At 41.1% G+C, this 24990-nt stretch overlaps 1 protein-coding gene across 1 annotated transcript in view; it reads right to left on the bottom strand.

The window, feature by feature from the left end:
- The window catches only part of PHEX (phosphate regulating endopeptidase X-linked), a 105662-nt gene that overhangs the window by 72021 nt on the left and 8651 nt on the right, over positions 1-24990 (bottom strand). Inside the window, exons 4-6 of the mRNA XM_071749828.1 lie at positions 10626-10712; positions 9348-9574; positions 5678-5746 (exon numbers count right to left, since the gene is read on the bottom strand). Coding sequence (XP_071605929.1) covers positions 5678-5746; positions 9348-9574; positions 10626-10712 — 383 coding nt within the window. The remainder of the gene's footprint in view (positions 1-5677; positions 5747-9347; positions 9575-10625; positions 10713-24990) is intronic.

Here is a 24990-nt window from a genome sequence, read left to right as displayed (position 1 = left end):
CTTGCCATACTATCAGGGAACTCAAAAGGGAAGCAAAACTGTAGAATCTTATTCAGTAGCAATGATTTGTCCCCCCTGACAACACAAGGGGGTTGTTTTCTTTGAGCTTTGGGCTGCATATGCTGGATATTGCCCATGGGCCTTCATCAAGTGAGGGGGAAAAAGGTGTTATCATCGTCAAATATTGACACAGTAAAGCCTTTGGCAAACATCAGTGGTTCACAATTGCTGTCCATAAAAAAAGCAGTAAGAGTCTAAGCTATAGCAGAGAAACCACTGAGGAGGGGGAAAGAGAAAATGAATACTTTAAATCTGTTGAGGAACTCTTGTTCCCTTCACTAAATGAATTCCAGCAAACTTGATGTCAATAACCTGTAGTGGCTCTTGAAATGTGCTTAGCCTCCTGGCCTGATGGATCCCAAGGGGCAGGCCCAGAGGGCAGCTCACTGAGGCAGCCCACGGACATGACAGCTTCTGGGCTCCACTTTGTTGAAATATTCTTGAGCCTCTGGGGACTTTGTTCATAATCTGGGAACTCCCTGTATCCCTCCCTGAGGGACAGGAGGGCTCCCACTTCCTGCAGCTCAGGTGAAGGTGCCAGTCACCCCAGCAGCTGCCAAAAAAATGATCAAAGGGGTTCCACAGGCTGTCCTCTAGCTGACTCCTAATTACAATCATAGAATATCTCAAGTTGGAAGGGATCCATAAGGATCATCGAGCTCAACTCCCTGCTCCTTGCAGGACTACCTAAAACTAAACCATATGACTAAGAGTGTCACCCAGAGGCTCTCTGAACTCAGACAGGCTCAGTGCTGTGACCACCTCGCCGGGGAGCCTGTTGCAGTGACAGACAATCCTCCCAGTCAAGAAAGATTAGGGAGGGTCAAGCATCCTTTGAGCCCATGCCAGGGAGAAGCTTACATCAGAGCTGGGCCCGGCTCCCAGAGGCCATCAATGGATGCAGCTCACAGAGACAAGGCCAGCAGACTTCATCTGGCACACCCATCCTTAGATACAGTGGTCATTGTGGAGAGCTGCCATGATCATTTGAGACACCTGAGACCTAGCAAAAAAGCAGGACCCCACAATAAAAAACAAGGTTGACCAGGAATAGCAGCAAGGCAAGGCCTGCTGCCAGAAAAATAAAGATGAAGCAAGGCTCATCACCAGGAGAGACAGTAAGGAATTTGGAGGACACCTGCTCTGAACAAAGGGTGTATATATCCTATCAACATTTGGTTTTCCCAGGATGTCCTATTGTGGGAAAGTGTTGTAAATGTCTGTAGCTAGCAAGACCATGGTCTTTGTTTATTGTACCTTGCTTTTAAAAACATAATCCACCTTATCGTGATGCCATGTTTACTCTGCACTATAAAAGATCACTGATGATAAATAAAGTCAGACATATATTGCCACTGAGTATATGTCTCACCCAGCCTCAACTTTTTTCTCCTTTCTTATTTTTTCCTCACTGCATTCACAAGAAGACATGCTCCCCAGGCACTCCTGGGGTAACTGTCCCTTTCCTGCCAGGGTCTCAGCCCCAGATGATGCTTCCTAAGGAAGGATGCAACTCTGCAAGTCCCAGGCTGCAGGGAGTGCCTTGGGGCCTCTCTCCTGGTCCTCCAGCATGCAGGAGATGTGCAGTTGTTGCGGAGCTGTGCTGCCAAATGAAAGAGCTGTGAGAGGTCATCAGACCACACAGCCTCAGAGGGGATGAGAAAGATCAACCAGATCCTCCCTGAGACCCTGCAGCAGAAAGAGTGGGAGGAGCCTGTGCCCATGGAGATGGAAAGAAGGATCTCCCACCATGGTGAGGGCTGAAAGTCCTCTGTCCTTGTAGAAGATGAGGGCTGAGGAGCACTACCAATTGCACTATGGCATGTGGCTGAACCTGAGCCCCTCTGAACCACCAAAAGGAAGGAGCAAGCATCTGTGGTAAGAGATTCATTACTGCAGGGGATGGAGGTCCCCACCCGCCAACCTGATTTGTCATCTAGGGAAGTTTGCTGCTTGCTGGGGTCTTGTATTCAGGGTGATGTGGAAAGGCTACCAAGGCTTGGTCCATCCCTCTGCTTTTCCTGGTAGGCACCAATGCTACTATCAGAGGAGACCTGGGAAGTATCAAGAATGGCTACAAGGCAGAGGCCTCAGGTGATGTTCTCCTTGATCCTACCAATGAGGCACAAGGGCCCGAGAAGGACTTGACATATCCTGCAGATTAACATATGGATGTGCAGCTGGTGTCTGCAGCAGAAATTTGGTTTCTATTATCATGGGACCTTCTCTGAGAATTCACAGTGGTTTGAAAGAGATGAAATCCATTTAACTAAAGTGAATATCTTTGCTGATAGGCTGGCCAACATGGAAAAGAAAGCTTTAAGGTAGAAACAGTGAGGGAGGGACTGATTCCTCAAAAAATATCTAAGAAAGATGAGGATAGGGCAGGCAAGCCAAGGGCCCTGGCTGGTGGGAAAAGAGGGGAAAATGCAATCCACAAAAGAGAGCTGAAATGGAACCCCTTTGAGGGTAGTTATGTAATAAAGGAAGTGCCTGAAGGTTGGCCTTACAGGGAAAGCTCTCAAGGCCATACTGAGAAATCAGCATGACTGGATAACCCTTGGAAATACCTTTACCAGAATGCACACAGCCTAGGGAACAGAAAGGAGGAGTTAGAAGTCCATGTGCAGCTACATGGCTCAGACCTCACCAGGATCACAGAAACATAGAGGGATAGCTTGCACAACTTGAGTGCTGAAATGGATAGATATAGAATTTTTAGGAAGGACAGGCTGGGAAGTTGAGCAGATGGAGTTGCTCCTTATGTGACAGACCAGTGGAATAACATGAAGCTCTACTTAAGCTCCTTCATGCTCAAGAAAGATGCATTCTGACAAGTAGGAAATCAAGTAAAGGTGGTAGGAGACTTGCATAGGAATAAAAGGAACTCTTAACTGAACTCATACATAGGAAAGAAATGTATAAAAAGTAGAAGCATGGACATGACCCAGAAGTATAGATAGAGCTGGTGGCCGCTCTTGCAGGGATACAGTTAGTAAAGCCAAGGCCACCCTGAAGCTGAATCTAGCAAATGATGTGAAGACCAACAAGAAAAGACTCTACATGTACATAACAGCCAAAACAAGACATGAGCTGGTTTCTAAATAGGTCAGGGTAACAAATGATGCTGAAAAGGCCAAGATGCTCAAAGTCTCCCTTTCTACAGAGCTTACTGTTAAAACTAACCTTCAGGAATCCCTGGCCCCTGAAAACAGAGGGGAAGTCTGGACCAAGGAGGGCTTATCCTCAGTGGATGAGGACCAGATTAGGGAGCAAAGAAGAAATAAGTAAAATCAGTGGGGCCTCATAGGTTGCACTCATGAGTGCTGACAGAACTGTCTGATGCCATTGCAAAGCTGTTCCCAATAACCTTTGGAAGGTCACAGCCATTGGAAGCATTGCTAGGGACAGGAAGAGAGCAAGTATCCCCCCATCTTCAAGAAATGCAAGAAGGAATATCCAGGTAACTACAGGCTGGTCAGCTTCATATAAGTCCTCAGAAAGGTGATGGACAAAATTCTCCTGGGAACTATTTTCATACACATTTAGGACAAGGTGATCAGAATTAGTGAGCATGGACTTATGAAGGGGAAATCACACGTAAACAACCTTCTACAATTACATTAATAAATTAATGGATGAGGGGAGAGTAGTTGTTCACCACATTATTAAGGCTTACACATTATTAAGGGCTGCTGGTTGACAGCTGGCTGAACATGATCCATCCTTGGCATGCACAGGTAGCCAAGAAGGCAAACAGCACCCTGGCCTGCATCTAAAATAATGTGGCCAGCAGAATTAGGGAAGTTATTGTCCTGCTTGACTTAGCACTGGTGAGGCCACACATCAAATACTAAGTTCAGTTTTGGGCCCCTCACTATGAGAAGGACATTAAGGTGCTGGAGCACATCCAAAGAAGGACAATAAAACTGGTGAAAGGTCTAGGGCACAAGTCTTACAAGGAGCAGCTGAGGAACCTGGGAGTGTTTAGCACAAAGAGGAGAAGGCTGAGGAGAGATGTTATCACTCTCTACGGTGACCTGAAAGTAGGTTATCATGAGGTGGGTCTAGGTCTCTTATCCCAAGAAACAAGTGATAGGAGAAGACTCCAGTTGTGCCAGGGGAGGTTTCGATTGGATAACAGGGAAAATTTTTTACTGAGTCATCAGGCATTGGAACAGGCTGCTCAAGAAAGTTATGGAGTCACTACTCCTGGAGGTGTTAAAAAAATACGTAGATGTAGAACTTCAGGACAGTTTAGTTAGTACTTCAGTTTAGTTAGAACTTCAGTTTAGTTAGTATCGTGATGTTGGGTTGACAGTTGGACTTGATCTGAGAGCTCTTTTGCAACTTCAATAATTCTATGATTGAAAATGGATTGAAAATGAGTGGATTGAAAATGACCTGAATAACCCAGCCCAGAGGGTTGTGATGAGCAACACGAAGACCATTTGCAGACCAGTGACTGCCCCAGAGGTTGATAGTGGGGCTGATACTGATTAATTTTTTCATTAACAACATGGATGATGGGATAGAGTGCACCTTAGGCATGGTTGCTGATGCTACAAAACTGGAACAAGGAAGTGATGCACTGTGCTGCTGTTCAGAGGGACCTTAGCAGGCTTGAGAAATGAGCTGGTGGTAACCTCATGAAGTTCAACAAGGGGAAGTGCCACGTCCCACATCTGGGGACAAATAACCTCAAGAAAGAGCACAGGCTGGTGGCTAGGAGGCTAGGAAGCAGCTTTAAAGCAAAAATCACTGGGGGTCCTGGTGGACATAAGTTGAACATGAAACAGCAATGTGCCCTTGCACCAAAGGTGGCAAATAACACCCTGGGCTGACAGAATGACAGAATGTTTCCAGCAGGTGATCCTTCCCCTCTGCTCAGCACTGGTGTGGCCACACTTGAGTGATGGGTCCAGTCCATGGTTCTCCAAAGCAAGAGAGATATGGCTGTACTGAAGAAGGCCCAACCTATTGCAATAAAGCTGATTAAGGGACCACCTAAGAAGTTGAAGTTGAACTAAGAGCACTAAGAAGTTGAGAGAGATAAGACTGCTCACCCTAGAGAAATCATCTTAGGGGAATCTCATCCCCAGTTATTGAATAACTGTTGGGGAAGAATAAAGAGGCCTGAGAGCCAGACTGTTTTCAGCGCTGCCCAGACAAGAAGTAGTAGCACAAACTGAAGCATGAAATTTCATCTGAACACACAAAAAAACTTTCTGGGGGCATGGCACAGGCTGCTGAGGGAGGTTGTGGAGTCTTTATCTATGGAGGTGTTAAAAACTTGACTTGACAGGGTACTGGGCAATTTGCTGTGGCTTGAGCAGAGGTGTTGGACTAGGGGAACTCTAGAGGCCCCTTCCAGGGGGAAGAACAGGAGAGTCCCGAAATGTAACAAAAATCTTCATTTGAGAAGCTTCACAAAGGACCTTGTGGTAGTGGTGATTGTAGTGTTGGTAGTGTTTTCTGAGAGAAGATGTCCTGAAAAATCTAAATCCAAACAAGCCACAATACTTTCTCACTTTGGAGTTAAATGAAAAAAAAAATCAACAATGAAAAAAGCTGAGGGGAAAAATGGTCACTCTGAGTTCCAGTTAGTAATACATACAGATTTAGCTTCTGTGGTGTTTTCCAGGTAATCTTCTCGAGATGCAAGAGAGAGGCTTGCTTGATCAAGCTGTTAAAAATAACAAGAAAAAGGTATTTATTAGGTAAACTCAAGGAAATCAAAGGTAGCCCTATAAGCAACCTTGAAAGAGTTCACATTTTTTATGGAAGGATGTGTATAAATATCTAATGCATAATACATTGCATGAGTCTGAGTTCCATAGGATTTCAAAAGAACAGAAAAATCCTATGCTGTGCTGGAAGACATTACCTAAACCGCATTACTGTGATCTAGGGAGTTTCAAATGTCCCCTACAATATCTCAGCCACATACTGCAGCAAAGAATCACCACATGATTTATGTGCTCATGGCTCCACTATTGAGTAGGTAACTCCATTAGTGGGTGTAGAGGATCAAACAGTTTGTGCTGATGACCATGCTATACATATTTCAAGGGCACAAGAGTCAAAGACTTAGTGTATGGACCAAATGCCCACTAGGTGCTAGAGCATCTTAGCTACTATGTGTCTGGAAAGCATCGTCAGCCTTTGACTGAAACTGAGGCTACACTCCTGAGCTTCACCCTAGATCAGTACTGACTGCTGTGTTTGGCTTTTTAAACGGATGTACAGAAACAGCTGGATAGCAGCCATGGAAATGAGTGCAAGCTTGCACAGGAAATTGTTATGCATCCAATACAGCAGCTAAAGATGTCTGGTAGATCCAGGTGGAACTTTGACTTTCACTTACCTTTTTGATCTAAATATGGACCAACTTTAGTAGTCTATAGTCACCCTCATACTGGAATAAGGTCTCTAAGTTAATTTCTAAACTAGTCCTGAAAATCCATTGGGATCTGCATTTAGTCTTCTGAGTGAAATGAGTACCTGGGAATATTTGCATCCTCTTTGCAGCTCCTAAACGGGCACAGCAGATACGTTAATATTACTGCTGGAAATGGGATTTCTCAAAACACTTCAACATGATCAGGTTAGGTTAGGCTGTGGAAGACCAGGCTGAAAACTATTCAACCAGCTTCCAAACTCTCAATAAGACACTGATGTGTATAGAAAAAACAGTATCATGTTTTGAGCCAGGATAGAAACTATTTTCTTTTTAGTAATTATACTCTTCAGCCTAGTCCGTAGCTAGTGTCCTGGGAGGACATCATCCATGTGTGTGCCTTTAATCCCAATCCATGCCCTCCTGAATCTGTGTGTTCCTGCATCCATCTCCCACCTGCTTCTGATTCCAAGAGCCCAGCCTGGGACTTTCCCAGGGGGGAATGATGTGAGTGTTACTAGGGGGAGCATGACAGTTATTTGATATGTTTTTGTTCACATTTTATTATATTCTTTTTTTTGTCACTACCGTTTCATTAAAGCTGTGTAGTTTAGTTTCCAACCTGTAAGTCTCTCTCCCTTAATCTCTCTTCTTCCCCTATAGGGAAAGGGGTTAACAGAGAGCATTCATCAGTCATTTAATTGTTGGTCCATCACTGAACAGTGACAAAGAGTTTTGATGTTCTAAACAACATCATCTGTACCAACATGTGTATTTTGGTGCCACATTTGTTTTTTTTTAAAAATAAGTCTAATGAACAGAGATTTTATTGTTCTTACAATTTCACTTATTTTTAAAACTAAATCCTATTCTACTTATTTTTCACATTTCTTACTTTTATAAAAATTACCTAAATAAATACGACTAGAATCTCAAATGGATTAATATTATCTTTTTCTCTACTGCCTGATATTCTCAACCTTTAAAATATACCATAAATAAAATATAATGAAACATCCATTAAAAGGAGAACAGCAGTGATGCTCAGTGCAACTCTGATTCTCTGAAAAACTGTATCACCTTCTCTTTTCAGCATATTGAAGCAAAAAGAATATATCCATGCTTTTCATATGTGTGTGCTGGTAATAGCTAATTTCAGATTATTTGGTGTGTGTCAATTAGGTGACTGTTGTATGAAATGCTCATTAAAAGTTTCCTGGCTTAAGAGTTAGCTCTTACTTAACCCACTGAAACAAACAAAAAACCCAACAAAACAAAATAAAACTAAAGATTAAAAAGATCATGCTGAATGCTTAGCACAGTTTTATTTGGAGTTTCTACTTTTCTGATCCATTCATGATTTTGCAATGCTGAACAAAAAGAATTTTGCAAGCAGATTGAAATACTTTGTGGTACTTCTGCACCCCTGGGAACTTCTTAAAACACAGACGAAGTAGAATACTGGCTGATGCATTCTGCAGATCAAGTTCTTAATGAAATTAAGAACAATATAAACAGAATACCCTGACTAAATAATATGTTACTCATCACGAATAGTGCTTCAGTTATTTAGACACCCAATTCATAGGTGCCACTAAACATACTGAGTGAAGGTCCTGCCAGGTGTAACTCATTTCCAAGATACCAACAATAGGGATATATAACTGCCCAAACCTTCACTGACAGGTGACTTGGACTGAAATATTGTGACAGGAAATACCTAAATCACTCTCCTGATTCTACTCTTTCAGTTCTTTTGAACAAATCTCCAGCCGAAACAAACCTGACAGGATCTGAGCAGCAACTCAGCAGAATGCCATCTTTAAACCAGCAAACTGTTGATCCGCTGTTGACTGCTCAGGAAAATGTCCTAGAGATGGGGGAAATTACCCTTCAGATTCATTCCAGTTAAATGCCGCAGTCAAAAGCTATTTCAAAGAAGTGACTCAAAATTGATATCCACTCCAGTACCACCACAATTAACTGTTGTTTGATCCCCAAATGCAATGTATTCTTGGCTACATTCCTACTGCTAGTCAAGACGCTAGCAACACAAGGCTCATTGATCTTTTTTTGCTGTGATGAATGGCATCATAACTTTCCTCTTTGTCCCTTGTCATTTGCCTTCATAAACTATTTTCTTGCAACAGTGGACAGCTGGTCTACTCTGGCTGCTCATCTCTCCTTCTCAAACAACAACAACAACAATCCACTGAGCCCAAGCACTCAATCTTGCCCTGGTGACATCTCACAGTAATAGTTACAATTCTCTCTGGAGTTTTAGCAGACTACACTGAGGCAACATTTCTGAAGCCTTTTTCTCACTAATCTAAACTGTTGTGTAATGTCATGCACTGTTAACAAACTGGTAAGTCTTTAGTCCGAAAACAATAACATTTCAGTAAAAAGGTAAATTCTCTATTTTAGGTTTAGAAGTGTTTGTGATACATCTGTGTTGCAAGGTTCTGTATAAGCCCAAGATAATGTCTTTCTATCTCGAGAAAAATATCTCAAGTTCAAAATATCTGCTACCGATTCTTCATCTTCACAGACACAAAAAAAATTCTTTGTGCAATTGATGAGTCATAAGCACCCAGAACACCCCCAAGGACTGGATAACCACTTTCATTCTCACACACCTTGGTTTACTGGGAACATATATTTTTGTCATCTGAAAGGAGAAAATACTGCACGTGGTAATATTTTTCAATAGCATGTAGTTCCTAGTGCCTCCTATGTTCCCATTAATTGGCACCTGTGTACATCTGTAAGCCAGTAGATAATAGCAAGAAGAATCAAGTATGAACCTTTAGCATGTAAATGTGTTTTAAAAAATGAGACCACAAAATACCATGCAAAGTAACTTATTAGACATGCTGTATTGTACCTTCAGGATATAGCGATTGGAGATTTTATCATCAGCAGCCACATACAAACGGATGAAAACAGAGTTACTGTATTGACCACGAAGAGTTGCCAAGGTCTGGGCTAAGCTAAATCTCCTTTCTGACCACAGCCCTTCAGGTCCAATGTTGGATTCCAGCACAGGCCAGCGGAAAGGTGAATGCCTCAGTATACTTAACAGGGGTTTCATGTCAGCTTTTTCAATTTTATCTGAAATTTTTAAGTGTGACAACAATTACATTCCAGACACTTCAAATCCAGCAGCAGCTGCATGAGACAAAAAAGATTTATCAACACTGATTGATTTCTAGGCAAGATAGAACACAATGGTTAAAACCCAAAGCCTCTGTGCTGCCTTTGAGCATAGAAGCATGGGAGTCCAACCCAGTTTATCTGAATCAAGAATAGGAAAGGGAAATCAGTTCCTTTCTAAAGAGGAAAAGGGCTGAAATTAAGTAATTTTAAAACACATTTCTCTCTTGGGAACTAGCATAGAAACGTCACTGATTCTGAGAGGGGGTTGTTGCACATAATCAAAGCTAGAAGGGTCAGCATCTCAGCAACGAGATTTTGGGACAGGCTGTCTCAATTGCTGTCAGTCTCAGGCTGTGCTGGAGGAAAACTACTCAGGAAATAAAATCTGAAAGAGTCAGAAGGACAAAGGGCACTGTGAAGGACAAATTCTACTCACTCCCAACTCATCTGTGTAGTTACATAAAGGTAGTGATGTGTCCCAAACTAGTGTACAGCACGTTACAGCAACATTTACAAGCTCAGAAAAAACTTTGCAAATGTGGCTGTAGGACTCTCCATCCAAATTTGCTTTATATCCAGGTAACAAAACGCTAAAGAATCCGTGGCTGTCTCTAGGCAGCTGTGTAGAATTTTTTTGATGAAACACATTTAGAGAAAAGTAGAAGGTGCCACGCAGGCTCTTGAAAGTGTCAGTATGAGAATTTCATTAGAGGGCTCCTCTGATTGATCAGGCACTACCTCCACACCCCAAGGTCCCGGTTCTGGCATCTTTTGCACAGATAAATATCCCTCCATAGTTCCCTGACAAGCAGAGGTCTCTGTAAAACTGACATTTTGTGCCCTGTTGTACCTCAGCCTTGAGAGCAAACTCCAGAAAACAGCAGAAGACACTGCATTTGGTTGTATCCAAATCAGCAAAACCCGCAGAGCTCAGCAGAGAACAAAAGATCCTGCCTTTAGAAACACAGGTAGCATACATGTTTCCCTCTCAAACCAGGCCACTTACTCTCATTCATGCAGGATGCATACAGGGTCTTGGCCTTCTGTACAGCTTCACTGTCTCGTCTTTTGCTGATGGGTTTCTCAAGCAATGCTGAAAAAGGAACACACTTTTTTTACAATAGGTTGGGAAAAGTAGGAACTGTGTTTGCTTGCCTCAGCATTCACTTTAATTGATGAGGTTCTACATGTATTTTCTTAAACTGTAACATAGAAAGGAGAGGTTTTTACCTTTTTCCACCTCCAATGGAGAAGAATCAATGAATGAATGGATTATTTATTTTGTTTTATTTATTTTTAAGAGGACTGTTTTAAAGCCAGTTAATGAATTCTGTTTGTTACTCATTCTCACAAACAGCCAACATCAGCAGTCTGAGAGGATGTGGAATCATGAGGCAAGGCTGGGAACAAGCACACAGGACAGGGAGTCGGGAACTCTTTCAAGAGGCTCAGGCTCCGGTGCCAACACGTTGTGAAACTGGAGTCTAGGCAAATCTGAGAAAGCGACAGAATCCCTAGAGCAAGACTTCTGACCCTCATTTTTGTCATCCCTGCTGCTGCTGGAAGAGAGCAGTGGAGACCTGCCCCATTGTCTGTCAAACACACTCAGCCTCAGAATAGCACAGAAGGCCAAGTGCCCAGCTCCTGTTTGAAAAGCTGAGTTTTATAGAACCCTCACAGTACAGGTGTCAAGCTTCTTGGTGCCTGAAAGCCAGACTAGTTTTTCTAAGCTGTCATCTCCCTGTATTCCTAGCATTCTTCACATTATGTTGTGGAAGTGAAATAGCATAAAAATTTTATCTGAATCTCAACAGTCTGCTTTCAGCTGGCTTTGGCCATTGTGCCCAAGTTGTAAATCAGCTGTGATGCTGCTGCATTATTATGCTGTAACTCAATGCAGGGGCAGCTTAGCTTCAGTGAGATGTCTCAGCTCAGGTCCAGTGCAGCATGCTTGCTTCCACAACCAAGAGAAGCAGAGTAGTACTTGAGCAGGGCTAGCAAACATTGTCAGCTCTGACCTAGTTTTCTGAGACTCAGACAGATCCTGCATAGCATTCCCTTACTGTTACTGGGACCACTGGAGAGGGCAGCTATGCTGAAACCATCCCAAGTCCCTCCTGTTGTATGATCAACCAGAATTAAAGAGCCTTGAAAAATTCAAGAGTGCCTTCTCTACATCATACTCCCCAGTGTTCTGGGTTTCAAAATGGTTTATGAGTAAAGTACAGTGCTGACAGGCCTTATGTGGTGCTGTGCCTCAGCTAAGAACTATGACTCACAGAAAAAGGACAACAAAGTGCAATACAGGAGTCCCAATGGTCCTTCAAAGCAGAAGGCCACTGGGACTTCATAACACATGGAAAAAACAAACCACTTCAACAAGGAGCATAGTCAGGTGTCAAGGCACCCTTACTCTTCTCTGCCAGTACTGGCTGGCGTGATGCAGAGTCCTGAAGGGATGGTGGTGCTGCCATTCAGGAGCAGCATCCTTCTGCAAACAGGCAGCAGCTTCTTGGTTTCCAGCCCTGTCCTTCCCAGAAGCTCATCAGAGTTTTCTCTCTGATGTCATGTCTCAAGGGAGGCAAAAGTCCAGCTTGGTGACACCACAAGTTTGTATAGCTGAAAATGGTCTGGGTTTTCACTGCTTCTTGAAGGATTCACTGCTCACTGCTGGAGGTAGGCTTGAAAGACACATATCCCAGGATTTTAGTGCCACCTTGAATAACCTGCCATGATGCAACTCTCAAATATTCCCTGCCTGTGCTCATCTAAGCAGCTACTCTCAGGAGAGCACACTGCTGACCTCAAAGTATTAATTCATCAAAGAATACCCTAGTGATGAACACATGCCTCTTGTTTTCTCCCTCCAATTCCTTTTCTCCTTTAAAAAAACAAACAAACCCCCCTACAATTCACTTGCTTGAAGGTTGTAATGAGATCATTCCCTTTTAGTTATGGATAAGCTTTTCCCTAATAGTACTGTTGGAGTGAATTCCAGATAACTTTGTTTTCAAATCCTCAAATTGACAATATTTCTCAGCTTGTTAAATTTAATATGATACTAATCACAGACCATGTCCCCACTGTGAACATTTCTTAGCAAAATAATCAGACCTGTTCTCATTTTAAGAATGGCAAGTTAACGAAAGTATAAATGAAACCTCCACAAAACTAAGAATGAAAAAATACACTCCTATTATAGCCATTGCAATAACTTCTACTCCTTGCCAGTGAGCTTGCCAGTCATGAAATCTTGGAGCTAACAAAATTCAGTGGTTAAAGCCCAGCTAAAGCTTGGGAGGGATACAGACAGTGAAGTCCAATAAATTAACATGAACTCTAGGATTATACCTGCATAAAATGCTGTTAAAATCATGCTTGGTGTTTTCCCATCAAACCCTCTCATTATGCAATGGAAGAAAGCTTTTAACACTCCCTGCACTATTGCAAAGACTGAGGTGAGGGAGATGCTGCTAATTTGCTCAGAATTAATTTAGGAAGAAAAGTCTTGGTTCTAATGATGTAAAATCCAATTATCAAACATGGAAGTCCTAATAAGAAGGTTAAATCCTGTTGATGCTGAAATAAAAGATGTGATCCAGGAGGCTCTTTAGGCTACGTAGTTTCCTCTGCCTTAACCTCAAGCTTCCAGAAAGACTTAGAAGCTCAGCCCTAGAGCACTGGCCAAACACACTTGATTTCTGCCTTAGCTAATACAAAACCCAAAGACAAGGTATAGAAATTCATTTCTTATTGAACTCACAAATACATATGGATTTTACATGTCCTTGAATAGTCTGCTTAAAGAACAAGAAAAGGCAAGAAGCAATGCCTACAAATCAAAGTGATCAATTTACCTACAGGTTGCTGTATCCATGGAAAGAAAGTCACTACTGTGACTGGAATCAATGCAGGCACTTCAGGCTAACACTGGATTAGCAAACTCAGCTGCTGTGATTAGCCTGGCCATAGGAGCAGCTGCACCAGCCCCTCCTGCTCTGGCCTGATCTAATTGTGTGGGTTAGCATATGCTGAGCTCTGCACTGCAGCATTTTGAAGGGCTGCAGCTCTGTGTCCTCTATCTGAGGACCTCCACAAATGAAAGAGACCTTCCTTGGGGTTGTTTGGCACTCTCCCCAGCACGGAGAGGCACTCTCTGAGCACTGCTCCACCTCTTGAGAAGTGGCTCTCATCTACGCTAAGGAAAATGCCAGCCTGGGACCTATAAAGAGCAAATTCAGCCCCTCTGAGAAAATGTAATTCTTAACTATAGCTGGGAGGGAGGACTGCCTGTCCACCCTGAAAAAAATGTAATGGTTTCAGATATTTTCTCAGAAAAAATCTCCTCTTTCCAACAGAAAGAAAGAAAAACTTGCTGAGATCTTTCCAGAGGTAGGAAGAGAAAGACCATCACAGACCAGTTAATGTTCAGCCTCATGAGATCCCCACAGAGCTGTTGTTGAGCACCCTACTCTGACCTTTCCATGCACCTGCTTTCACCCCTCCCTAGGGGATTGTGTGTGTTCATGCAAATCCACTGAATTGAGTCTAACAGGTCTCCCTAAAGTCCAGTGGATGGAATTAAAAGATGTAGCCAAGTTAATGCAGATTTACCAGCATTTTGACTAAAGTAGCTCACTCAGTGCTATGAGGGACATCGCATCTATTCATCTTACAGATTTTTTCTTTTTTTTTTTTTAAACTCAATTTTTGTGTTCCGAAACAAAAAACTGCGGATCCCTAAAGTAATCTTACCTTTTAGGACTCTGAACATTAACTGAATTTTACTTGAATCTGTAGACAGTTACAACAGACAAAAAAACACGTCCAGATTAACTGATTGCGAGATAATCTTATCCAGCTTCCCTCAGCATCTTTTAGATTCAGCTTTTTTTAAAAAAAAAAATTAAAAACAAACGGCTTTGACCAGATTAGGAAACACATTGCACTCCAAAGATATTTAAAAACCTTCCCAAAATAATAGTTTATTTGTTAGCTCACAGCTAAACGTTAGAGTGCTGCAGACAGAACAGCAATTTAGCTGAAGTGCTAAAAAGATGACCCCACTCCAAGCTGATTTGCAAACCTCTGGAAGAATACAGGCTGATTATTAACAGCAACCATAATTAAGCAGCTTATTGCTGTTATTGACCAATCACTATCCTGCTGCAAACGCAAAGCAGAATATCATATAAAAATATCACCAGGACAAGCAAAGTGAACAAGCATAGCTTAAGGCACCTTGAATATAAGGTCTGCAATCTTATTTCCCAGCTGTTTTTGAATGGCTGCTCTAGCGAAACAGCTCTTCTTCAGTCACGTCTCTAGTTTCCTTCACTTTCAAATTATTTCCAAAGTTATTCTCTTCAGGATAATAGGGATAATGGTCTGCACTACTGATCTCAATACCTTACTGTCCATGTTTATGCATGCACAGGATGCCCAGACACAAGATTTACATCTCCCTTCACATAAAACTTAGTTATGGCAAGTGTTATGGCTATTGGTAATTCTGCAGGACTGAAAAAATTTATCTCATCAAGCAACTACTGCATGGACAATCAGACACTGGCTAAAGGTGTTCATGATATCTTAGACTTTCTGAGGCTGCACAGTGCTTCATCATTCGTTTTCTTCTACCACAGGGCTGAGGGTGGGAAGGTTCCCACTGCAAATCCAAGTTCTTGTGCTTCTGCTGGCCGAGGTCAGGCGGGTTTGCACATCATCATTCTCCCTGACTCTTGTACAAAAAAACAAAGACTCAAGATAGACAACAAAAAAACCCATGCCATAACTGGGAATGATCCTCCAGTGTCTGAACTGTAGATGCTCAGAGAGACAATATAGGGGAAAAAAACACAGCTGAGGGAGAGCTGAGGTTAGGAAGGGAAGAAAGGAAGTTTATATTGAGTTGCCTTCAGATGGTGCTTTTCCAGGGCAAGAAGGCTAAAAAAGGCCAGCTTCCTGTGGGTCACTACCAACAGTAAATAGCAATCATCTGCTGTTAAAAGTGAGAGCAAGGCACTTCATGAAATAAGCTTTGCCAGTGTGTGTGTGTGTATGTTTATTTAACTGCATACTATTCTGAAGCTGCTAAGGATAGTTTTGTGGTTAAGAGTTACCTTTAATCTTACTTTCCATTTCTAGCCTTTGTTGATTTTCCAGCCTACTGTCTTACACAGCTTCACTTTGGTTTTCAATGACTGTTTTATTTAAGGCACTGAGAAAATCCTGTACCTTTCCCACTTCTGACTTTCCATGAAAAAAAGGATTGTACAGCCAGATTTTCAGGGAAAAGAAAGAAATGTGCAAACCATTTATTCATATTTGAAATATTTTTTTAATTTATCAGTGTCCTGATTTGCAGATTGCAAATATTCTGCCTGCTATCAGTTTTCTACCTATACAGTTGAGTTGCATTCCTGAGAGACGCTGTGTTCATTTCTCATTCTGAAGAGAAAAATATGTTTTCTCTACACTTTCCTATCCCAGATACAGGGAAAATACATTGTGCTAATAAAGATAGTAGATTTTCTTCTCCATTCATTTTTGTCCTTATTCTTTTACAAGAATCTGCTGTATGTGTAAAATGCAAACTTAAGTGTGTTTGTACAGGCATATCTGATGATGGTCTGAAATGTATCACAATGCTTGAAGAAGAAAAGCATTGCAGAAAAACAACTGCATGTGCAAATATCCCAGTAGTGACATGCTTGGACTTTAAACCAAAAAAACCCCAACTATACAAGAACCCCAAGAGGATGCCCAATTTCCTGGAGTAGTGAAAAGCTAGAAGCAGACAAGTAATTCAGCATAAACTCCTAGGGCAATGCTAGAGCTAACAGCACTTTTGGACTGCCAAAACAGAGAAGTATCAAAGTGGGAAGATGACCTTATTGTTGTACACAGATTGGTGAGTCAGACTGGAACATTATCTGCCTGTTATCTGTCCATATTTTAAAAACAATGTTGGACAGAGCACAGAAAAACACTGCATCTGTTTCAGTATTTCTTTGGGTGGAGTAGCTTGAGAAATAGAAGGACGGGGCTGGGGTGGGGGTGAAGCCATGCAGTGAGGGAGCATGATTTTTCTCAAAAAAGAAGCCAGAAGGGTGATAAGAAAGTACTTCACCATAAGAAAATGCTTGGTGCCAACGAGATCTTCAGTCTGTATTAAAAAGGCACAAAGAAAGCCAGCACTTGGAAGATGAAGACAAATTCAGCAGTGATGCTGAATAACCACTGGAGCCAAGCAACCAGAAGAGATAGTGGCTCCTCTGCCCCTTGACATCTTCGAGACATGATGCTTTTTCAGAAGATAAGCTGTAGCCCAATGTGAATTGTTTTATCTCAGTACAAGATATTGAGCTGAATTACATGGGTAATGTAATTGTCTGTGGTACAAGAAAGGTCACAGGAGATAATCTAATGGTTATTCCTGGCATTACACTCTATACATTTAGGATAAGGATCTCAAACCACTCTTAGACATGTGGGACCAAGGAGATAAAGCCATTATTCATTGTTACAGATAAAGACAGTGAGCCACAGAAGATTAATTCCTCATTATCTAACACATGTCGGAGTCCTACTGATTGGAATGATGCTCCATTATGAGTATAAAGCTTGCTGAACTTGATCCAAATACTCAAAGAGCTTCATGCTTTTGGAGCTGGTGGATGCTCCTCAGTCCCTTTAATGTGAGTGACAGTGGGAGTCACTCAGATGATGTTCAGTACTACAACTGTTTTCAGTACTACAATAGCTTTCAGGAGTAGCTATCAGTCACAAGCTTTGTTTCCCTCCCAGATCAGCACTATTACATGCTACTTCTGTGCAGAAGCAAAACCCAAGTTTTCTTCTGGAAATTAGGAGAGCCTCTGGTTCTAGCAGCAGGCATTTTAGCTTAGAAATAGAGAAAAACCTACACAGACCTTGGTTTGAGTTTGTCAGTCAAACCAAATACACAACCCTTGTGTGCAGAACGATGTTTCCTGAGCCACAAGATAACTGTGATTAATTTAGCCCCCATTAAGCACATCTAATCCTTTAAATCCTGTACTTTCTTCACACTAAAGAGCTATGACAAAATTGTTCCTGAAAAGCAATCATAACCCCTAAAACCTGAGTAGCCAACCGTGCTTGTGCCACTAAGGGTATCTTAAGACTCCAGCCAGGTCACGAAGGCCTTCAGACTCCCAGTACACTGGATTTAAGAAGCCAAGTTCAGCATAGTGCAGGGAGCAATCATTTGGCCAGGGTGCCAAAGAGAATGCAAAAAACCCCTCAGTACCATGCTGCTGTTACGGAAATCCTACCTAGACAAATGTACAGCCTTAATTACAGTAATGCAAGCTTACATGTTCCAAAAGTGATTATTTCAGAATGGTTTGGGGTCAGCTGACGTTCATTTAGAGTATCTGGTTTCCAGTTCCTTTTTTTTCAGAGCCTGAGGTTAAACAAAGGAGAGCTGGCAGTGATAAGTGTTATACACAAAGGCCTATAAGGCACACAATGTTCTACCTCAAAATAAAAGCACTGGCCACAGCACCCAAAATTATACACAAGATAGCTGCAATTGCTTGACCAATGGTGACTTCCTTGTCTTGCTACAGGAAAATACAAGTTTAATAGATTGGAACACAATGGGTCCAGGTTATAAGATCACCAAAGAAGAAAATCTGGTAAATATATTGGTATTGACTGAGATATTTCTTTATTCTCACCAACTTGGAAATCTGATTCCTATACCTGAAGAGCAGTGTAGAGGGAGCAGTGAGGGACATATCAAGCTCTAAAAGAAAGTGACAGATGTAAGTGACAAATTCCAGAGCTGTACATATTTTGGGGGGACACGGACAGTCAAGACAAGATTTTTCTTAGATCTGTTCTCTCAGAGCATTCCCCTGAAAAAGTCATAGACATCTCCTGCTGTACAATGCCCATTTAATGGTTCAGTACAACTTTATTCTCCTGAGCAGAGATCAAACCCCCACACTCTCTGACATGCCTGGCTTCCATTTCAGAGCTGCTTTGCATCTGGAAGACTCAGGAAAAGAACCCAGCTTGCTCATGCCTGCCTGGAAAACACCACAGAGACAAATCTCAGTGAAGGGTGCAGATTCTACTTACAGCCTTTGTCCTACCCCAGTGTAACCCAGCTTCAGGCCTGATTAAATTCTTTATGCCTTTGAAAGAAGTTCTTCTGAGAATTTCTCCTGCTAAGCAACTTTCCGGTATGGTACAGCCCCTTCTCTCTATTCCGATTGATAGCAAGATCTGTTTTCTGAGGCTTCCCTAAAATATGAATGAACCTAAAATTATTTTTGTAAACCACCTGTTTTGCTAATTGCTCTGAAGTACTTCTTGCTAGCCCAGGTGTCTGGTGCAACATGTGCAGTCTGATGCTCTCATCCCCTCCAGACTCTTTACAAGATGTGAGCTGCAAATGATTGGTTTTTAAATAAAAGTTTGTTTCCAGGATTCCAATAAGAATATATACTGTTTAAAGACATATTTTTAATAACTAAAAGGAAAAAAAAAATTCTCACCACTGTAGTTAAAAATGTTTTAAAAATACCAGCACCTTACTGACATTGAGGGACTTTGTGTGTGGCTGTAAATATGTCTTAGTTTCAGAGGACTGGAAGGAAAGCACTAGGAGCCTAATCCAATACAAAATTATTTAAATTCATGTTGTAAACACCTATTTTGACCTTCTAATGCATTATGATCTATATTTCTCTACTGTTTGCTTTCTAATAAAAACTACCACTGTGTTGGGGAATGTTAGAGAGGTTTGGAGAATGTTGGAGAATATTCCTGAATATTCTCGAAGAGGTAGGAGGTACGACCCCTTTGCTATGCCCAACCCCATGTTTGGGAGGCCAATTAGATCGGCCCATACTCCGGTGCTACCTGCACCAGGGATTCGCTGTGCTACAGGTAAACACACCGGGTGTCCAATAAAAAGTTATGTTGGTGGCTGGGGTGTGGTCACGGAAGCACTATATAAGCAAAAGTTGCTGCGCAATAAACCAGAAGTCCGTTTATCAACCATATTGGTTGCACGCGTTTTCTTTGCCGCTCCCGCACCACTGTATTCTGCAGCTTCAGAAACTCGTTCCTCAGGATTGTCTTTGTGGAGATGATGCCTTAATTTAGGCCTGCCTTGTTTTGATAAACTGCATCTCCCACACCCTTTGTTTTGTTTTTTGGGGGGAAAGGTTGTTTGTTTCTTTTGTTGTGTTTGTTGTTTTTTAAGGCACTTGATGATGATCAACACATCACAATTCAGGCAAACATGTTTTATATTTGATAAAATTAATGTCTTGGTGGCAATGTCAATCTCATTATGTATAGACTAGTGCCTCTTGAAAATAGCCAGGCCATCATTATTAATTCCTCTGCCATTCTGATAGAACATTTAATCATTATGAATTAATGAATTAATTTTTCATTAATTAGGATGCAATTAATATGCATATCCACAGGAATTCATGAAGAGTTAGTAGCTAATCAATTCATATAGGTTCTAACTCCAAAGGACCAAAAATCAAGTACATCAAACAAAAGTTCCCAAGCACCAATTTCATGAAAGGATGCTGTATTTACACAAACAAGCCCAACTCATATACTGATATATTAGGGTTACCCCTCCCCCTTGAGAAGAAATTCCCCAATCCTTTTCTTGAGTACCCACTTTGGCAATATGGAAGTTCTCATGGAAACGGCATTCACACAGCTGTGCTTACATAAATGCTTTCTAGTAGTGCTCAGTGCCCTAATATACATTCCATTTCCTAAATGACAGTGCTGTTTGTTTGCACAATTTTGGCATTGTGTAAATTCTCTGAGTTTGTACGTGAGAAGATAAGCACATCATGTGAGTTCCTTCAAAAGTCAACTAACTATAACAAAACCAAAACTAATCTTATGGGGATGTGAGAGCCTCTGTTCATAAATCTAATATCAATAACAAATCATAATCTTTTGAGCAATATTCCCCCCTCCCCCACCCCTCTAGTCTCCAAGTATATTATGTTGTAGGAGATATCATTCCATCATATTAGGCACATGAATTTAAACTGCTTTTAAACTAGAAGATTGTGAGGTCCCCAACTGTTACAATATAGGTGGAGCTCCTTACTAAACAGCAGGATTAAGCTTTACTTCATAATCTTGATAATTTTAACGTGTAGTTGTGCAAATTTTTTTGCTAGTCAGAAAACAGGAAATCAGATGTCATGGACTGCTGTGCCTTCCATGTGCCTTCCTCTTTCTGCAAAACTACCAATCCAAAGTACAGTCATGTAGTAATGCTGCAATTCAATATCTGCAGATACAAACATATCATCCTTCTGCAGGCAACAGACAAAACGGAGGTTCACTGCAAATCCAGAGCACTACATGTGGAAAAGCCACCCTGGCCTGCTGAGCAGGGAGATGCTGTGGGAATCCTGTGGCTTAAGGCTACTACGTTGCCTTAAAACCTCATTTAGGAACCAAAATTATCTCCTTTCTGTACTCATGGTTTCCCAAAACCACCCGCTGCAAATACAATTTTCATTTTGAGCAGCCACAAGGCCTGGAACAAGTCCTGGCTTCTCCATCTTTGAATCAGGTACTTTAATTTATAAAAACCTATTAACTTGCTGCCCAGAGAGATTTGCCTGACTGACACCAATTTTGTCTTTTTTCTTATATTTAGATGAAATTTTAAGGAAAGATCAGGACTGCTGAAAAAAATCTGCATCACTGTAAAGAGATCCATTTGTAGTAGAAAAGACCAAGAAAAAGAGTGTTATGCACTGTTGATGTTTGCTGCTATTTTCTGATCCAGGATTTGCTATCCAACAGGCAGATATTGGTGACAATAACATAAATAACTTCTGAGGGCTGCTGGGTTTTGTTTGATTGGGTTTTGTTGTTGTTGTTGTTGTTCGGTTTTGGGGTTTGTTTTGGTTTTTTAATTCCTCCTGGTATTCAACCTCTTACCTGGGACAGCTCTTAACCAGCTACCTCTGAAGGAAACAACCACAAGAGACAGGTCAACTAGTATAGGAACCCAGGGATGAATGTCAACAGCTCCATTACAGATTCCATGGGCTGCATCCAATCAGGATGATCCCAACTGAGCCCCCACTGAAGGGCTGCAAAAGAGCAATCAGCCCTGATGAGCCCTGTGGTGCAGGGTCCCCTGTCCCTGTCCTGACAGCAGCCACATGATGCTGAATGCAACAACTCCACACCAGCTTCTGGAATTTATTTGAAAGGACTAAATTATGGTTAAATAGCATAAACTTCCATTGTGGGATATTTTTATCTTACTGGTTTAACTTAAAAAAAGAACTTTTCTCTAAAGAAAACCATTGCAGATTATTTTAGGGAAAAGTTGCCTACACTGACAAGTTATTTTGTTTGCTGTCTGTCTCCTGTTCTTTAAAAACCCACACACCATATCCTCCTAGAAGGCCTCAATTTCTTTCTCTTTGCCACACTGGAAATTTCTCACCTTAAATTGTCTGGCATACAGAAAATAACCATGCTAGAAAGCTTAGCACAGCAAATTAGACTTAAGTAGGTGTCTCACTGGGTCACTATCAGTATGAAGACTGAATCTGTAAACTGGTTTCCACAGACAAAAGGCCTGGAAGACCTGCTCTCAAGTCATTCATAGAATTTAAATCAGCTCCTTTGCAGTGCTGAGATTTAGGAATGCTTGTGTAGTTTGGGGTTTGTTTTGTTGGAGTTTTTTGGCTGTTTTGTTTTGGGTTTTTTGTTGTGGTTTTTTTGTTGTTTTTTTATTATTATTTATTTATTGCTTCCTGCATGGTCACTTGAAAGAAATAAAAATCAGCTGTATGTAATTGCTCTGCAGACTTCAGAGAAAGGAAAAGAAAGTACTTAGTTCATGATCAGCATTCACCACAGGTTATAGACACTGATTTATTTGCCTCAGCCTTCCAGTTCTGAATTATTCACAAAAAGCTACTTGCATATCAGAGGTAAGACAATAGTGCTTCTAAAATCTTAATTGAGGTCACCAATCAAAACTGAAAAATTCAACAGGAACACAAATAGCTTTGCAGGAAGTTTAATGGTAAGGGGAAAACATCTATTAACTCACAGAGACAGCAATCTCAACCTGACATAAGGCTCAAACACTTTGAGAGAGCTTTTGCTCATGCAACAGGTGCAAAAATCAAACCATTTTTTCCATTTTGAAGGACTCCAAGACCTTCCTCAGAGATTCATCAGCACTAAAAGCAGTTATTCTTAACTTCTTAACGTGCCTGCAGTGTATCTGCTAAAGGTGAACTGGAAGCAGGAGTACCTCAGTCCTCCCCAGGCCAGCTCTATCAGGAACCAAGAAACTTTAAGCTAAACACTAGATATCCATTACCTGGATCTGTGTCATAACCAAACCCACAAATCTCTGTTTTTAATATATCTTTGGCTGTCTAAAATTGTATTCAGTGCATTCCTCCACAACTTATCGAATCCTGCTATTGCTGACATCCAAGGAAAGACTGACAACTGCTTTCAGCAGGCTGGCTTCACCAGCCATTTCATATAGCCAGGAGATCAAAGTGAGTTACACATCTGGTTTGTGGATTCCTCAGAGAACAGAAAAAGAAATTCAAGTGACCCTCAATGGAAAACAAATCAAAGAGGAAATGATCATATACTTTTAGATTAATCCATCCTAAGAGAGCTAGAGAAAGACATGGGGGCATTATATATATATATACATATGTATGTATGTATACATATTCCTACCCCATTTTAAACCTAAATCTCACCAAAAAAAGTAGGATTTTTAACTACACATTAAGTTTTGCAAGCCTAGAAGAACCCTGAAATTAACGTTTCTTGTCCTGTTCCTTCAATCAGCCGAAGACATGCAGTCAGTCAAAAAATTCATTACCCTGCAGTTCTCCCCCATTTTCCATTGACTTATTGCCATTCCTCTCTCTGGAATTCCCTATTAAAACACCAGGCACCTTCATTGATACAGAAAATATTCAACTTTTTTTTGAAGCTGACACCCACAAAGTCATATGCACTTATGTGTCTGCAACCTCAAAAAACGAGAAAGAAAAAACTCAAAGAAACCAAAAAAGCTCTGCTCTCAAACCCAGCTATACTTAAAGCAGGGTTACAGGTTAATTCAGCTCCACCTACCACTTCTTGGTAAGGAAAAACTAATTCTTATACTTGTTACTCGTTATCAACTGGAAGATCTTCTGTAGCAATTACCATGGAACAAAAAATTAACCTTCCAGAAGACTGAAGATACCCTTTTGTAACCAAGACCATACACAGATCTTTTCAAAGATACTCTAACTCCCTTTCTTCCTGTGGCTCAGGAAAATTCAGGGACCAGAAAACAGATTGGATGTTCAAATAATTTATTTTAAGTAACATAATTTTTTAATATATCGCCTGAGTAAATACTTCCATCTATATCACACCATCAAAGAATATAAAATAAGAAAAATGTGGCTTTCTGGCCAGGCCACGTCATTGCTCAAAGATTAATAGTTTTCCTTAATATGATAAATATTTCAGAACATAGAACTTGCGTAATAATCGGCTCTTTAAAAAAATGGAGCTTTTTTAATCTACTGGGTGTCAAACAGGGACATTCACAACGAAGTACAAAGTTCCACTATGAGTTCTTTAGGAAGGAAAGATTAAATTCACTTCCAAAGTCTGATCAGCCATGCATGTGTTTGTCTGTGCAAGACTTAGGTTGGACATTAGAAAGAATTTCCTTACTGAGAGGGTGATCAGACATTGGAATGGGCTGCCCAGGGAAGTGGTGGATTCTCCATCCCTGGAGATATTTAAAAAGAGACTGGATGTGGCACTCAGTGCCATGGTCTGGTAACTGCAGTGGGAGTGGATCAAGGGTTGGACTTGATGATCTCTGAGGTCCTTTCCAACCCAGCCAATTCTATGATTCTATGATTCTATTGACTTCCTCATCCTGCTAAAACTTCTGATGGCAAGGTTGCAGTCATCCACAAATTAATAACTCAGAGTGTCAAGCTAATGTATTGAAGTAACTTGAGCTAAAACACAAGTGTACAGAGAGGCTGAAAGTTATGCCTTGTTATTGCATCTACCAACACTGACAACCAACACTTTTTTGTCTGTTTCTTTTTGTAATTACCAAGAATATATTTTGGAAAGTTCATTACTTAAAAAAAGTTACAGATGCTATAACAAAATTTATATTAAATCAACTCCTCTGCACCACCCAGCATTTCACATCGTTGTCCCTGTAGCATGCCAAAGAGCAGTTTAAACCTCCTATTAAAGTAGTTATCAGGCACTTCATTACACCTCTTTTTTTTATGATA

This window comes from Heliangelus exortis, chromosome 1 (genome assembly GCF_036169615.1).
Source record: "Heliangelus exortis chromosome 1, bHelExo1.hap1, whole genome shotgun sequence".
In the NCBI taxonomy this organism is placed as follows: domain Eukaryota; kingdom Metazoa; phylum Chordata; class Aves; order Apodiformes; family Trochilidae; genus Heliangelus; species Heliangelus exortis.
The sequence above is the reverse complement of the archived record's forward strand: the minus strand, read 5'-3'. Positions and strand labels throughout refer to the sequence as shown.